At 43.8% G+C, this 15898-nt stretch overlaps 1 protein-coding gene across 1 annotated transcript in view; it reads right to left on the minus strand.

Moving 5' to 3' along the window:
* Positions 1 to 15898, minus strand: part of LOC121555922 (metaxin-2-like) — a 31336-nt gene that overhangs the window by 13418 nt on the left and 2020 nt on the right. The window contains exons 2-5 of the mRNA XM_045214949.1: positions 11237 to 11284; positions 10663 to 10709; positions 6222 to 6294; positions 3456 to 3532 (exon numbers count right to left, since the gene is read on the minus strand). Coding sequence (XP_045070884.1) covers positions 3456 to 3532; positions 6222 to 6294; positions 10663 to 10709; positions 11237 to 11284 — 245 coding nt within the window. The remainder of the gene's footprint in view (positions 1 to 3455; positions 3533 to 6221; positions 6295 to 10662; positions 10710 to 11236; positions 11285 to 15898) is intronic.

Raw genomic sequence — 15898 nt, forward strand, 5'->3', positions numbered from 1 at the left:
TGCATAGCGCAGAAGGTACGGTGGTATTCGAAATGGTCGATGATCTGTTTGTTAACTTGGCTTTCGAATACTTTCGAAAGGCAGGGCAGGATGGATATAGGTCTGTAGCAGTTTGGATCTAGAGTGTCACCCCCCTTTGAAGAGGGGGGATGACCGCGGCAGCTTTCCAATCTCTGGGGATCTCAGACGTTATGAAAGAGGTTGAACAGACTAGTAATAGGGGTTGCGACAATTTCGGCAGCTAGTTTTAGAAAGAAAGGGTCCAGATTGTCTAGCCCAGCTGATTTGTAGGGGTCCAGATTTTGCAGCGCTTTCAAAACATCAGCTGTCTGAATTTGTGTGAAGGAGAAGCGGGGGGGGCATGGGCAAGTTGCAGCAGAGGGTGCAGAGTTGGTGGCCGGGTTAATTGTAGCCAGATGGAAAGCATGGCCAGCTGTAGCAAAATGCTTGTTGAAATTCTCGATTATTGTAGATTTATCGGTGGTGATAGTGTTTCCTAGCCTCAGTGCAGTGGGCAGCTGGGAGGAAGTGCTCTTATTCTCCATGGACTTTACAGTGTCCCAAAACTTTTTGGAGTTAGTGCTACAGGATGCAAATTTCTGTTTGAAAAAGTTAGCCTTTGCTTTCCTGACTGCTTGTGTATATTGGTTCCTAACTTCCCTGAAAAGTTGCATATCGCGGGGGCTATTTGATGCTAATGCTGTACGCCACAGGATGTTTTTGTGCTGGTCAAGGGCAGTCAAGTCTGAGGAGAACCAGGGGATATATCGGTTCTTAGTTCTGTATTTTTTGAATGGGGCATGTTTATTTAAGATTGATAGGAAATTACTTTTAAGGAACAACCAGGCATCCTCTACTGACGGAATGAGATCTATATCCATCCAGGATACCTGGGCCAGGTCAATTAGGAAGGCCTTCTCGCTAAAGTGTTTTAGGGAGCGTTTGACAGTGATGAGGGGTGGTCGTTTGACCGCGGACCCGTTACGGACGCAGGCAATAAGGCAGTGATCGCTGAGATCCTGGTTGAAGACAGCTGAGGTGTATTTAGAGGGTATGTTAGTCAGGATGATATCTATGAGGGTACCCATGTTTACGGATTTAGGGTTGTACCTGGTAGGTTCGTTGATAATTTGCGTGAGGTTGAGGGCATCTAGCTTGGATTGTAGGATGGCTGGGGTATTCGGCATATCCCAATTTAGGTCACCAAGCAGTACAAACTCTGAGGATAAATGGGGGGCAATCAATTCACATATGGTGTCCAGGGCACAGCTGGGGGCTGAGGGGGGTCTGTAGCAAGCGGCAACAGTGAGAGACTTATTTCTGGAAAGGTGGATTTTTAGAAGTAGAAGCTCAAACTGTTTGGGCACAGACCTGGATAGTATGATAGAGCTCTGCAGGCTATCTCTACAGTAGATTGCAACTCCACCCCCTTTGGCAGTTCTATCTAGACGGAAAATGTTATAGTTGGGGATGGAAATTTCAGAATTTTTGGTGGCCTTCCTGAGCCAGGATTCAGACACTGCTAGAACATCAGGGTTGGCAGAGTGTGCTAACACAGTGAATAACTCAAACTTAGGAAGTAGACTGATATTTATGTGCAAGAAACCAATACTTTTGCGATTACAGAAGTCATCAAATGATAGCGCCTGGGGAGTAGGAGTGATACTGAGGGCTGCAGGGCCTGGGTTAGCCTCTACATCACCAGAGGAACAGAGGAGGACTAGAATAAGGATACGGCTAAAGGCTTTAAGAACTGGTCTTCTAGTGCGTTGGGTACATAGAATAAAGGGGGCAGATTTCCAGGTGTTATCGAAAAGATTCAGGGCATTATGTACAGACAAGGATATGGAAGGATATGAGTAAAGTGGAGGTAAACCTAAGCGTTGGGTAACAATGAAAGAGATAGCATCGCTGGAGGCATCAATTGAGTCGGTCTCAGCGTGTATAGGGGGAGGGGCAAAGGAGCTATCTAAGGCAGGTTTAGCTAGGCTGGGGGGTCTACAGTGATATAGTACAATTAGAAATAACTGAAACAACAATAAACTAACCATGTTTGGGCTGAGGCTAAACATAAACAGGATGTAGTACCGTAAAAAGGAACAGTCCAGCAGATATCAGCTGTATAGCTGAGTTATCATAAGGTCCGGTGGTGAAGCACTAGTGAGTAAGAGGCCACGGCTAGCGTGTGCTAGCGGGGCTAGCAGATGGATGGAATCTTCGTGGTTAACGTCGTAACCACATCAGACGATTTCGTCGGCAGACCAGTCGTGTAGGATCGGCGGGGCTCCGTGTCAACACTAGGTGGTCCCGTCCGGTTGACAGAGAGGTAGATAGCCGGGAGATGGGTCTAGCTCAGGATGATTAGCCAGACCACAGCGCCCGTTTTGTTGTAGCCAGCTGGTAGCGATGAATCCGGAGTTAAAGGTCCAGTGATTCAGTGATTCCGGCGGAAAAACTGATATGTTCTGGGTCGGTAACGCGCTGTGCAGACTGGCCGAATATCCAGTGATCAATGTCCAGTGATTAAAATTAATCCAGCGGAAAAAAATCCAATGTTCTGGGTGAAACACCGCTAGCTGTGGCTAATAGCAAGTAGCTAGTTCAGTAGCTAGTTTAGTTTAGTGAGTAAGAGGCCACGGCTAGCGTGTGCTAGCGGGCCAGGGCTAGCAGATGGATGGAATCTTCGTGGTTAACGTCGTAACCACATCAGACGATTTCGTCGGCAGACCAGTCGTGTAGGATCGGCGGGGCTCCGTGTCAACACTAGGTGGTCCCGTCCGGTTGACAGAGAGGTAGATAGCCGGGAGATGGGCCTAGCTCAGGATGATTAGCCAGACCACAGCGTCCGTTTTGTTGTAGCCAGATGGTAGCGATGAATCCGGAGTTAAAGGTCCAGTGATTCAGTGATTCCGGCGGAAAAACTGATATGTTCTGGGTCGATAACGCGCTGTGCAGACTGGCCGAATATCCGGTGATCAATGTCCAGTGATTAAAATGAATCCCGCGGGAAAAAAATCCAATGTTCTGGGTGAAACACCGCTAGCTGTGGCTAATAGCAAGTAGCTAGTTAGCTGGCTAGCTAGTTTCAACTGGAGATTCTAGATTCTAGATAAAGGTAAGTCAATAATAGAATCCGTTCCACATTGAGTGAGGCGGGTTGCAGGAAAGTATATCTTGTAGAAGGATGAAAAGTCTGATAGGGAAATATGTACGAAAAATAGGGTATTTACAGGCTATTTACAGACATACGATAAAAACACAACTGCACTACTACGCCATCTTGGAAAGTGTAGGCCAGTGACGCAAAATATAAATGTAATCCATTTTAAATTCAGGCTGTAACACAACAAAATGTCAAAATGTCAAGGCAGGTATGTGAGAGAGTAGCAGGGAGTGATTGATGACTGATCTTAAAAAGGGCATGGTCCTGCTGCTCATTCATAAGGCTCACTTACCTTTGCCTTTGTAAACTGAACTATGGGCCCCAGCTCAGACACAACCTGATTTCCCACATGGACAAAGGGGACTTTACCTGAAGAGAGAGGAATAAGCAATATAAAAGTTCAATGTAGTGACAAAAGGAAAGAAGAGAGAGATTATGGAATGCATATTTGAACCTCTCTGTAAATAAGCATCTGGTTTCCTATGTTGTTATTCAAAACTGCCCAGTAGGCTGCACTGAGTGCAGAGCTACTAGGTCTAATCAAATTCAGAACATTTAGTAACGTGTCTGAGTGGGTTTGACCGGGCAGAAATCTATGATGAAGCTTGAGTCTCTTATGTGTTGGTTTTGAGTGTTCAACTAACCTTTTTGCTTACCTTGAATTCCTTACAAGAAAACATTACACAGAAATCATATAAATGTGGTAATATTGAATCACATTTGCAAATCACATCATTGGTCAAACACTAGGCTACATTACACTATTGGATTCTCCAAATCTCAGGTTGGCTATGGTGTTTTGTTCACCCTTTTTGAGAAAATGTAAACATTATTTCACTCTATGCAAGGTGGTCGGTTATGAGAGGGGGCTGGAGAAGGAAACGAAGGATTCACATTCGCATAAAATAAATGTAATCTCCAAATGGCGTAATTTAATTTTAATGCAGTGATATAAAACATTGCCTCAGTCACACTGTACAGATATTCTTCAGTTAAAAACAGCCTAAGATGTATGATTCCTAAATTTGTTAAAAGTAGATTCAGGCATTGAGAAATACTAATTTAGAGCATGATTCAAATGTATCTGAGAGCGGCAAACCTAGTCATGGTTTTACAGAGTCATCCTTTAATATTGGTCTGCCAGGTGCAATGTAATCATGTGTGATGCTCCTACAAAAGGCCTGTCCACATCCAGGGGATAAAGATCTACACTACAGACATACACATACCTAACTGCAGTCCCCTGTAGCTCAGTTGGTAGAGAATGGTGCTTGCAATGCCAGGGTTGTGGGTTCGTTTCCCATGGGGGGCCAGTATGAAAATGTACAGTGGGGAAAAAAAGTATTTAGTCAGCCACCAATTGTGCATGTTCTCCCACTTAAAAAGATTAGAGCGGCCTGTAATTTTCATCATAGGTGCACGTCAACTATGACAGACAAATTGAGGAAAAAAAATCCAGAAAATCACATTGTAGGATTTTTAATGAATTTATTTGCAAATTATGGTGGAAAATAAGTATTTGGTCACCTACAAACAAGCAAGATTTCTGGCTCTCACAGACCTGTAACTTCTTCTTTAACAAGATTTCTGTCCTCCACTCGTTACCTGTATTAATGGCACATGTTTGAACTTGTTATCAGTATAAAAGACACCTGTCCACAACCTCAAACAGTCACACTCCAAACTCCACTATGGCCAAGACCAAAGAGCCGTCAAAGGACACCAGAAACAAAATTGTAGACCTGCACCAGGCTGGGAAGACTGAATCTGCAATAGGTAAGCAGCTTGGTTTGAAGAAATCAACAGTGGGAGCAATTATTAGGAAATGGAAGACATACAAGACCACTGATAATCTCCCTCGATCTGGGGCTCCACGCAACATCTCACCACGTGGGGTCAAAATCATCACAAGAACGGTGAGCAAAAATCCCAGAACCACATGGGGGGACCTAGTGAATGACCTGCAGAGAGCTGGGACCAAAGTAACAAAGCCTACCATCAGTAACACACTACGCCGCCAGGGACTCAAATTCTGCAGTGCCAGACGTGTCCCCCTGCTTAAGCCAGTACATGTCCAGGCCCGTCTGAAGATTGCTAGAGTGCATTTGGATGATCCAGAAGAGGATTGGGAGAATGTCATATGGTCAGATGAAACCAAAATATAACTTTTTGGTAAAAACTCAACTTGTCGTGTTTGGAGGACAAAGAATGCTGAGTTGCATCCAAAGAACACCATACCTACTGTGAAGCATGGGGGTGGAAACATCATGCTTTGGGGCTGTTTTTCTGCAAAGGGACCAGGACGACTGATCCGTGTAAAGGAAAGAATGAATGGGGCCCATGTATCGTGACATTTTGAGTGAAAACCTCCTTCCATCAGCAAGGGCATTGAAGATGAAACATGGCTGGGTATTTCAGCATGACAATGATCCCAAACACACTGCCCGGGCAACGAAGGAGTGGCTTCGTAAGAAGCATTTCAAGGTCCTGGAGTGGCCTAGCCAGTCTCCAGATCTCAACCCCATAGAAAATCTTTGGAGGGAGTTGAAAGTCCGTGTTGCCCAGCGACAGCCCCAAAACATCACTGCTCTAGAGGAGATATGCATGGAGGAATGGGCCAAAATACCAGCAACAGTGTGTGAAAACCTTGTGAAGACTTACAGAAACATTTGACCTGTGTCATTGCCAACAAAGGGTATATAACAAAGTATAGAGTAACTTTTGTTATTGACCAAATACTTATTTTCCAGCATAATTTGCAAATAAATTCATTAAAAATCCTACAATGTGATTTTCTGGATTTTTCTTTCTCATTTTGTCTGTCATAGTTGACGTGTACCTATGATGAAAATTACAGGCCTCTCATCTTTTTAAGTGGGAGAACTTGCACAATTGGTGGCTGACTAAATACTTTTTTTCCCCACTGTATGCACTCACTAACTGTAAGTCGCTCTGGATAAGAGCGTCTGCTAAATGATTAAAATGTAAATGTAACAGGAAACCTAACGCGCACACACAAACACACACCACACTTTTTTCAATAGTGTGGAGAACTCACCAGATGGGGACATGTATTCTGCGTTTGACCGACAGGACACAAGAACAGGCAGATTGCACATCCTCAGATAAGCCTGAGACAAAAAACAGCATTTCATATGAACTAGGCCTGAACAACACAGCTAGTTAACAGTCTAAATGCAGTAGATCAAATAGCGAAAATCAGATGGAATATGCTTGGTATTCATGACTGTGATTGTTTTCTTACCTTCAAATGACATTCAAGGTAAATCAATATTACAAGAACAAAATAGAATAATTGGGTTTAGGCCTACAGTGGGGAGAACAAGTATTTGATACACTGCCGATTTTGCAGGTTTTCCTACTTACAAAGCATGTAGAGGTCTGTAATTGTTATCATAGGTACACTTCAACTGTTAGAGCCAGAATCTAAAATCCAGAAAATCACATTGTATGATTTTTAAGCAATTAATTTGCATTTTATTGCATGACATACAGTGAGGGAAAAAAGTATTTGATCCCCTGCTGATTTTGTACGTTTGCCCACTGACAAAGAAATTATCAGTCTATAATTTTAATGGTAGGTTTATTTGAACAGTGAGAGACAGAATAACAACAACAAAAAATCCAGAAAAACACATGTAAAAAATGTTATAAATTGATTTGCATTTTAATGAGGGAAATAAGTATTTGAACCCCTCTCAATCAGAAAGATTTCTGGCTCCCAGGTGTCTTTTATACAGGTAACGAGCTGAGATTAGGAGCACACTCTTAAAGGGAGTGCTCCTAATCTCAGCTTCTTACCTGTATAAAAGACACCTGTCCACAGAAGCAATCAATCAATAAGATTCCAAACTATCCACCATGGCCAAGACCAAAGAGCTCTCCAAGGATGTCAGGGACAAGATTGTAGACCTACACAAGGCTGGAATGGGCTACAAGACCATCGCCAAGCAGCTTGGTGAGAAGGTGACAACAGTTGGTGCGATTATTCGCAAATGGAAGAAACACAAAATAACTGTCAATCTCCCTCGGCCTGGGTCTGCATGCAAGATCTCACCTCGTGGAGTTGCAATGATCATGAGAACAGTGAGGAATCAGCCCAGAACTACACGGGAGGATCTTGTCAATGATCTCAAGGCAGCTGGGACCATAGTCACCAAGAAAACAATTGGTAACACACTACGCCGTGAAGGAGTGAAATCCTGCAGCGCCCGCAAGACCCCCTGCTCAAGAAAGCACATATACAGGCCCGTCTGAAGTTTGCCAATGAACATCTGAATGATTCAGAGGAGAACTGGGTGAAAGTGGAGCTCTTTGGCATCAACTCAACTCGCCGTGTTTGGAGGAGGAGGAATGCTGTCTATGACCCTAAGAACACCATCCCCACCGTCAAACATGGAGGTGGAAACATTATGCTTTGGGGGTGTTTTTCTGCTAAGGGGACAGGACAACTACACAGCATCAAAGGGACGATGGCTGGGGCCATGTACCATCAAATCTTGGGTGAGAACCTCCTTCCCTCAGCCAGGGCATTGAAAATGGGTCGTGGATGGGTATTCCAGCATGACAATGACCCAAAACACACGGCCAAGGCAACAAAGGAGTGGCTCAAGAAGAAGCACATTAAGGTCCTGGAGTGGCCTAGCCAGTCTCCAGACCTTAATCCCATAGAAAATATTGGAGGGAGCTGAAGTTTCGAGTTGCCAAACGTCAGCCTCGAAACCTTAATGACTTGGAGAAGATCTGCAAAGAGGACTGGGACAAAATCCCTCCTGAAATGTGTGCAAACCTGGTGGCCAACTACAAGAAACGTCTGACCTCTGTGATTGCCAACAAGGGTTTTGCCACCAAGTACTAAGTCATGTTTTGCAGAGGGGTCAAATACTTATTTCCCTCAATAAAATGCAAATCCATTTATAAAAATGTTGACATGCGTTTTTCTGGATATTTTTGTTGTTATTCTGTCTCTCACTGTTCAAATAAACCTACCATTAAAATTATAGACTGATCATGTCTTTGTTAGTGGGCAAACGTACAAAATCAGCAGGGGATCAAATACTTTTTTCCCTCACTGTAAGTATTTGATACATCAGAAAAGCAGAACTTAATATTTGGTACAGAAACCTTTGTTTGCAATTACAGAGATCATACGTTTCCTGTAGGTCTTGACCAGGTTTGCACACACTGCAGCAGGGATTTTGGCCCACTCCTCCATACAGACCTTCTCCAGATCCTTCCGGTTTTGGGGCTGTCACTGGGCAATACGGACTTTCAGCTCCCTCCAAAGATTTTCTATTGGGTTCAGGTCTGGATACTGGCTAGGCCACTCCAGGTCCTTGAGATGCTTCTTACGGAGCCACTCCTTAGTTGCCCTGTCTGTGTGTTTCGGGTCGTTGTCATGCTGGAAGACCCAGCCACGACCCATCTTCAATGCTCTTACTGAGGGAAGGAGGTTGTTGGCCAAGATCTCGCGATACATGGCCCCATCCATCCTCCCCTCAATATGGTGCAGTCGTCCTGTCCCCTTTGCAGAAAAGCATCTCCAAAGAATGATGTTTCCACCTCCATGCTTCCGGTTGGGATGGTGTTCTTGGGGTTGTATTCATCCTTCTTCTTCCTCCAAACACGGCGAGTGGAGTTTAGACCAAAAAGCTACATTTTTGTCTCACCAGAACACATGACCTTCTCCCATTCCTCCTCTGGATCATCCAGATGGTCATTGGCAAACTTCAGATGGGTCTGGACATGCGCTGGCTTGAGCAGGGGGACCTTGCGTGCGCTGCAGGATTTTAATCCATGACGGCGTAGTGTGTTACTAATGGTTTTCTTTGAGACTGTGGTCCCAGCTCTCTTCAGGTCATTGACCAGGTCCTGCCGTGTAGTTCTGGGCTGATCCCTCACCTTCCTCATGATCATTGATGCCCCACGAGGTGAGATCTTGCATGGAGCCCCAGACTGAGGGTGATTGACAGTCATGTTGAACTTCTTCCATTTTCTAATAATTGCGCCAACAGTTGTTGCCTTCTCACCAAGCTGCTTGCCTATTGTCCTGTAGACCATCCCAGCCTTGTGCAGGTCTACAATGTTATCCCTGATGTCCTTACACAGCTCTCTGGTCTTGGCCATTGTGGAGAGGTTGGAGTCTGTTTGATTGAGTGTGTGGACAGGTGTCTTTTATACAGGTTACGAGTTCAAACAGGTGCAGTTAATACAGGTAATGAGTGGAGAACAGGAGGGCTTCTTAATGAAAAACTAACAGGTCTGTGAGAGCCAGAATTCTTACTGGTTGGTAGGTGATCAAATACTTATGTAATGCAATAAAATGCAAATTAATTACTTAAAAATCATACAATGTGATTTTCTGGATTTTTGTTTTAGATTCCGTCTCTCACAGTTGAAGTGTACCTATGATAAAAATTACAGACCTCTACATGCTTTGTATGTAGGAAAACCTGCAAAATCGGCAGTGTATCAAATACTTGTTCTCCCCACTGTAAGACTATAAAATCACCAGGAAATCAGCTCAAAGTGATTTTAATTCAGGAAATGTGTTCCTAAGTATTCCCACACATAAATAAAGAGGCATATGTGATCGTATCCTAATGTAATCAAGGTTTGAAATGATTCTGTTTTTGTCAAATACTATGTTTGGGAATCTTGTAGGCAATTTGCAGTGTACAAATTATTTATAACTATGTTCCAGCCACCCAGACATTTAATTGGAGACCCTGATCTACAACATCCGGGCCAGCCTACAAATGTGACAACTGTAGCCGAGTCTGCCTCTCAAGAGTGGACTTCACAGCCACAGCAGACACTGTGCTAAGACCTAACTCCCCAAAGGCATGAGAAATCTATGGTCTCCCGGGTCTGCGATGACGAATGATCAAGATATTGGTTTCAGACCCCGCTGGTGACAATGGCGCACAACTGTGGGACAGGCTCTTGTTGGTGAGGAGGTCAAAGGCGGGTGAATGTAGCGGACATGAGTCCAGCTCATGGTCTAGTGATGAGGTTGGAATTTCCTGTTGGTCTAATGGTCAATACGTTGATTTCTCCCATGGGAGACCTGGGTTCAGATCCCGTCCATGACATAGGCATGCACAGTTGTATACCAGATCGCTACGATAGTGCCAACGACGACGAGCAGCCTTAGCAAAGCATCTGTATATCTGCACAGCGGTTTCCATGCAACAAAAAAAAATCTTACATATAACGATGTTGGATTTTAATGAAAACAGGTGTCTTATGAAAAGTTTAATAAAATAGTTTGATCAAATATGACAAACCCTATCAACACGGTCGCCCATGTTTGATCGGAGGACTAGCTTTACGGGCCCCATGTACTGTATGGTCTTTTAAGTTGGCCTAGCCTATACCACAACGCAACATTTGTTTGTGTAACGGCTAATACCAACGAGCCAACTCTTGGTTTCACATCCTATTTGGCTATGGCAAAGGCATAAACATGATCTTACCTGTACAGCAAGTGATGATGCACAATCTGACAGTAGTATCTGGTCCTCTGAAAAAACAAACAGGCCAACAGACAGACATGCATTCGCACATTATAAAGTGACAAGATACACTGCAATTTGGCTAAATGCAGATACCTATGGCTCAAACAGTTTTACAATTCTTAATCCTATATTCCTCTCCGAGACATTAACATAATTTTCCTCAACATTACATCAAATAACTTTTATTGACTTTAAGTCTATGGTTAGCAGTGTACTAGTAGTGCACAATATTGTAGGGTTTAGGGCTTAAGCCTAAACTAAAAACTAATTAATTAAGTAACAACTTTAGCATTATTTAGATTTTAGTCATTTAGCAGACGCTCTTATCCAGAGCGACTTACAGTTAGTGAGTGCATACATTTTTCATACTGGCCCCCCGTGGGAAACGAACCCACAACCCTGGCGTTGCAAGCGCCATGCTCTACCAACTGAGCTACAGGGGACTACAATACATGACTTAACAATGTAAATGCGGAAGTAGGTATATGAACAGTTTTGTCTCTGTAAAGTGCAGAGTGAATGAATGGCTTACCTCTCAGAGGCTGATACAAGGTGGCATTTTCAGGCCATGGCTCCGCAGCTGTGGGAAAACATATGCAGGAGAGCATTGGCAAAAGGTCACATTGAGGAGTTTGTCAGGTTGCAGAACAGTGACACTGTTGTGACATGATGACTTTTGAGCTTAAGCCAATCTGAAAGGCAGCATCATATAAAATGTTCCTGTGAGGATGATTGAATTTCAGAGGGCTAGTAGAACATTGCCTGGGGATCAGACCACCAACGTCTGGGACATTACACCGTTTATTCTGGAAATGGTCCTCTCAGGTCCTCTACAACCCAGAATGTTGAATAAAATTACATTTGAACTTACTCTACCGGTTGTCTGCGTGGTTGGTCCTTATGTGGCAAGATATGAGACAATATATCCACAGTAAAGTATTATTAAACCAACTTTTCAAAGCGCTGGTAATGCACCTTAAGCATTGGCCCTACCGAGCTAAAGAACCAGCTGGCGCCTGTTATAAAATGTTTGTAAATTATGTTGGAAAAAAAAAAAAATGCCGTAAAAAAAAACTAAAAAAACATCTTTAACTAGTCTTGTATGTACCAGCCCAAGTACCGCATCCCCTTCCAGCCATCACTCGCCTGCTTCTCTACGTCCGCTCTTCCTGTGCATCTTTTCATCCATCAGTTTTTAAAATATAATTTAGCCGTAATGGTGAGCGGGGCTGCAGACCCTGATGAGTCTTCTGTTGTTACATTTGTACATTTGGAGCAGCGTGCAGAGCGAGCAAAGTTGACACATTATATAATTTCATCGCCTGCCTAGTTAGCTACCGGTGTCGCCCCCGCCTCCCACCTGATAGCTAGCACAGTGTCCTTCGCTCCCGCCTGCTGAACACCTGCCCTCGTCATCGTTAACAGAACTGTGGGAACGCAGTGCCCAACAGGCGGGGGCGAAGGACACTGTCTACCGGTGTCCTAGCTAGCTAGCTACATATCCCACCTGCTATGGCCACCCGGACTATTTGCATTTACACCCCCCCACTTTGTTTTTACACTGCTGCTACTCGCTGTTTATTATCTATGCATAGTCACTTTACCCCTACCTACATGTACAAATTACCGACTAACCTGTAACCCCCGCAAATTGACTCAGTACCGGTACCCCCTGTATATAGCCTCAACATTGTTAATTTATTTTGAAACTTCTTTTAATATTTTTTTTGAAACTTTAGTTTATTTAGTAAATATTTTCTTAACTCTATTTTCTTAAAACTGCATTGTTGGTTAAGGGCTAAGTTGTAATGTTTGTGAGGGCCGAGAATCCACTCTCACATACAGTGGGGAAAAAAAGAATTTAGTCAGCCACCAATTGTGCAAGTTCTCCCACTTAAAAAGATGAGAGAGGCCTGTCATTTTCATCATAGGTACACGTCAACTATGATAGACAAATTGAGAAAAAAAAATCCAGAAAATCACATTGTAGGATTTTTAATGAATTTATTTGCAAATTATGGTGGAAAATAAGTATTTGGTCACCTACAAACAAGCAAGATTTCTGGCTCTCACAGACCTGTAACTTCTTCTTTAAGAGGCTCCTCTGTCCTCCACTCGTTACCTGTATTAATGGCACCTGTTTGAACTTGTTATCAGTATAAAAGACACCTGTCCACAACCTCAAACAGTCACACTCCAAACTCCACTATGGCCAAGACCAAAGAGCTGTCAAAGGACACCAGAAACAAAATTGTAGACCTGCACCAGGCTGGGAAGACTGAATCTGCAATAGGTAAGCAGCTTGGTTTGAAGAAATCAACTGTGGGAGCAATTATTATGAAATGGAAGACATACAAGACCACTGATAATCTCCCTCGATCTGGGGCTCCACGCAAGATCTCACCCCGTGGGGTCAAAATGATCACAAGAACGGTGAGCAAAAATCCCAGAACCACATGGGGGACCTAGTGAATGACCTGCAGAGAGCTGGGACCAAAGTAACAAAGCCTACCATCAGTAACACACTACTCCGCCAGGGACTCAAATCCTGCATTGCCAGACGTGTCCCCCCTGCTTAAGCCAGTACATGTCCAGGCCCGTCTGAAGTTTGCTAGAGTGCATTTGGATGATCCAGAAGAGGATTGGGAGAATGTCATATGGTCAGATGAAACCAAAATATAACTTTTTGGTAAAAACTCAACTCGTCGTGTTTGGAGGACAAAGAATGCTGAGTTGCATCCAAAGAACACCATACCTACTGTGAAGCATGGGGGTGGAAACTTCATGCTTTGGGGCTGTTTTTCTGCAAAGGGACCAGGACGACTGATCCGTGTAAAGGAAAGAATGAATGGGGCCATGTAACGTGAGATTTTGAGTGAAAACCTCCTTCCATCAGCAAGGGCATTGAAGATGAAACGTGGCTGGGTCTTTTAGCATGACAATGATCCCAAACACACCGCCCGGGCAACGAAGGAGTGGCTTCGTAAGAAGCATTTCAAGGTCCTGGAGTGGCCTAGCCAGTCTCCAGATCTCAACCCCATAGAAAATCTTTGGAGGGAGTTGAAAGTCCGTGTTGCCCAGCGACAGCCCCAAAACATCACTGCTCAAGAGGAGATCTGCATGGAGGAATGGGCCAAAATACCAGCAACAGTGTGTGAAAACCTTGTGAAGACTTAAAGAAAACGTTTGACCTGTGTCATTGCCAACAAGGGGTATATAACAAAGTATTGAGAAACTTTTGTTATTGACCAAATACTTATTTTCCACCATAATTTGCAAATAAAATCATTAAAAATCCTACAATGTGATTTTCTGGAATTTTTTTTCTCATTTTGTCTGTCATAGTTGACGTGTACCTATGATGAAAATTACAGGCCTCTCTCATCTTTTTAAGTGGGAGAACTTGCACAATTGGTGGCTGACTAAATACTTTTTTTCCCCACTGTAGGTACGTGGTTGCAAAGGGCATCAGTGTCTTAACAGCGCGATTTGCCAAGGCAGGATACTCTCAGCGCAGCCCTATCCAGAAATCTGGCAGTGGCTTCTGATTAAATTCAATTTTCACAGAACCGCTTGTTGCAATTTCAATGAGGCTCTCTTGTTCAGATATCGGTAAGTGGACTGGAGGCAGGGCATGAAAGGGATAATGAATCCAGTTGTTTGTGTCGTCCGTTTAGGGAAAGTACCTGCGTAATGGGATGTAGCTCAGTTGGTAGAGCATGGCGTTTGCAACGCCAGGGTTGTGGGTTCGATTCCCACGGGGGGCCAGTATGAAAAAAGAATAATGTTTGCACTCACTAACTGTAAGTCGCTCTATATAAGAGCGTCTGCTAAATGACGTAAATGTAATGTAAATGTAATTGCTCATTCAGGTGCTTCGCTACATCACATTTGACATTGTCTGTAAGCTTGAGTTCATTTGCATTAGTAACGGTTAATGTGATTGGATGTTAATTATTTGACAAGGCTACCTGTATTTGACTTTGTGTTATTATTTCGCTGAACACTAGATGGTTTAATTTTATTTTGGGCAGCGAAACGAGGCTACTCAGGCGAGAAAAAACAAAAAGTATAGCACCGTTGGAAAATCAAAATGGACTGTTTGAAAATGTGAATCACATTTTTATTTGGCGTACCCCCGACGGCATTGCGCGTACCCCTGGGGGTACACGTACACCGGTTTGGGAATAGCCGGTATAAAAAATAAAAAACAGAAATACCTTATTTAAGTAGGTATTCAGACCCTTTGCTATGAGACTCGAAATTGAGCTCAGGTGCATCCTGTTTCCATTGATCGTCCTTGAGATGTTTCTACAACTTGATTGGAGTCCACCTGTGGTAAATTAAATTGATTGGACATGATTTGGAAAGGTACACAAGTATCTACATAAGGTCCCACATTTGACAGTGCATGTCAGAGCAAAAACCAAGCCACGAGGTCGAAGGAATTGTTCGTAGAGCTCAGAGTCAGGATTGTGTCAAGGCACAGATCTGGGGAAAGGTTTCAAATAAATTCTGCAGCATTGAAGGTCCCCAAGAACACAATGGCCTCCATTCTTAAATGGAAGAAGTTTGGAACCACCAAGACTTTTCCTAGAGCTGGCCGCCCAGCCAAACTGAGCAATCAGGTGAGAAGGGCCTTGGTCAGGAAGGTGACCAAGAACCCGATGGTCACTCTGACAGAGCTCTAGAATTCCTCTGTGGAGATGGGAGAACCTTCCAGAAGGACAACCATCTCTGCAGTACTCCACCAATTAGGCATTTATGGTAGAGTGGCCAGACCGAAGCCACTCCTCAGTAAAAGGCACGTGACAGCCCACTTGGAGTTTGCCAAAGGGCACCTAAAGGACTCAGACCATGAGATACAAGATTCTCTGGTCTGATGAAACTAAGATTGAACTCTTTGGCCTGATAGCCTAGTCTGGAAGAAACCTGGCACCATCTCTATGGTGAAGCATGGTAGTGGCAGCATCAATGTGGGGATGTTTTTCAGTGGCAGGGACTGGGAGACTAGTCAGGATCGAGGCAAAGATGAACGAAGCAAAGTACAGAGAGATACTTGATGAAAACCTACACCAGAGCGCTCACGACCTCAGACTTGGGTGAAGGTTCACCTTCCAACAGGACAACAACCCTAAGCACACAGCCAAGACAACGCAGGAGTGGCTTCGGGACAAGTCTCTGAATGTCCTCG

Source organism: Coregonus clupeaformis, unplaced genomic scaffold (genome assembly GCF_020615455.1).
Source record: "Coregonus clupeaformis isolate EN_2021a unplaced genomic scaffold, ASM2061545v1 scaf0342, whole genome shotgun sequence".
NCBI lineage: Eukaryota > Metazoa > Chordata > Actinopteri > Salmoniformes > Salmonidae > Coregonus > Coregonus clupeaformis.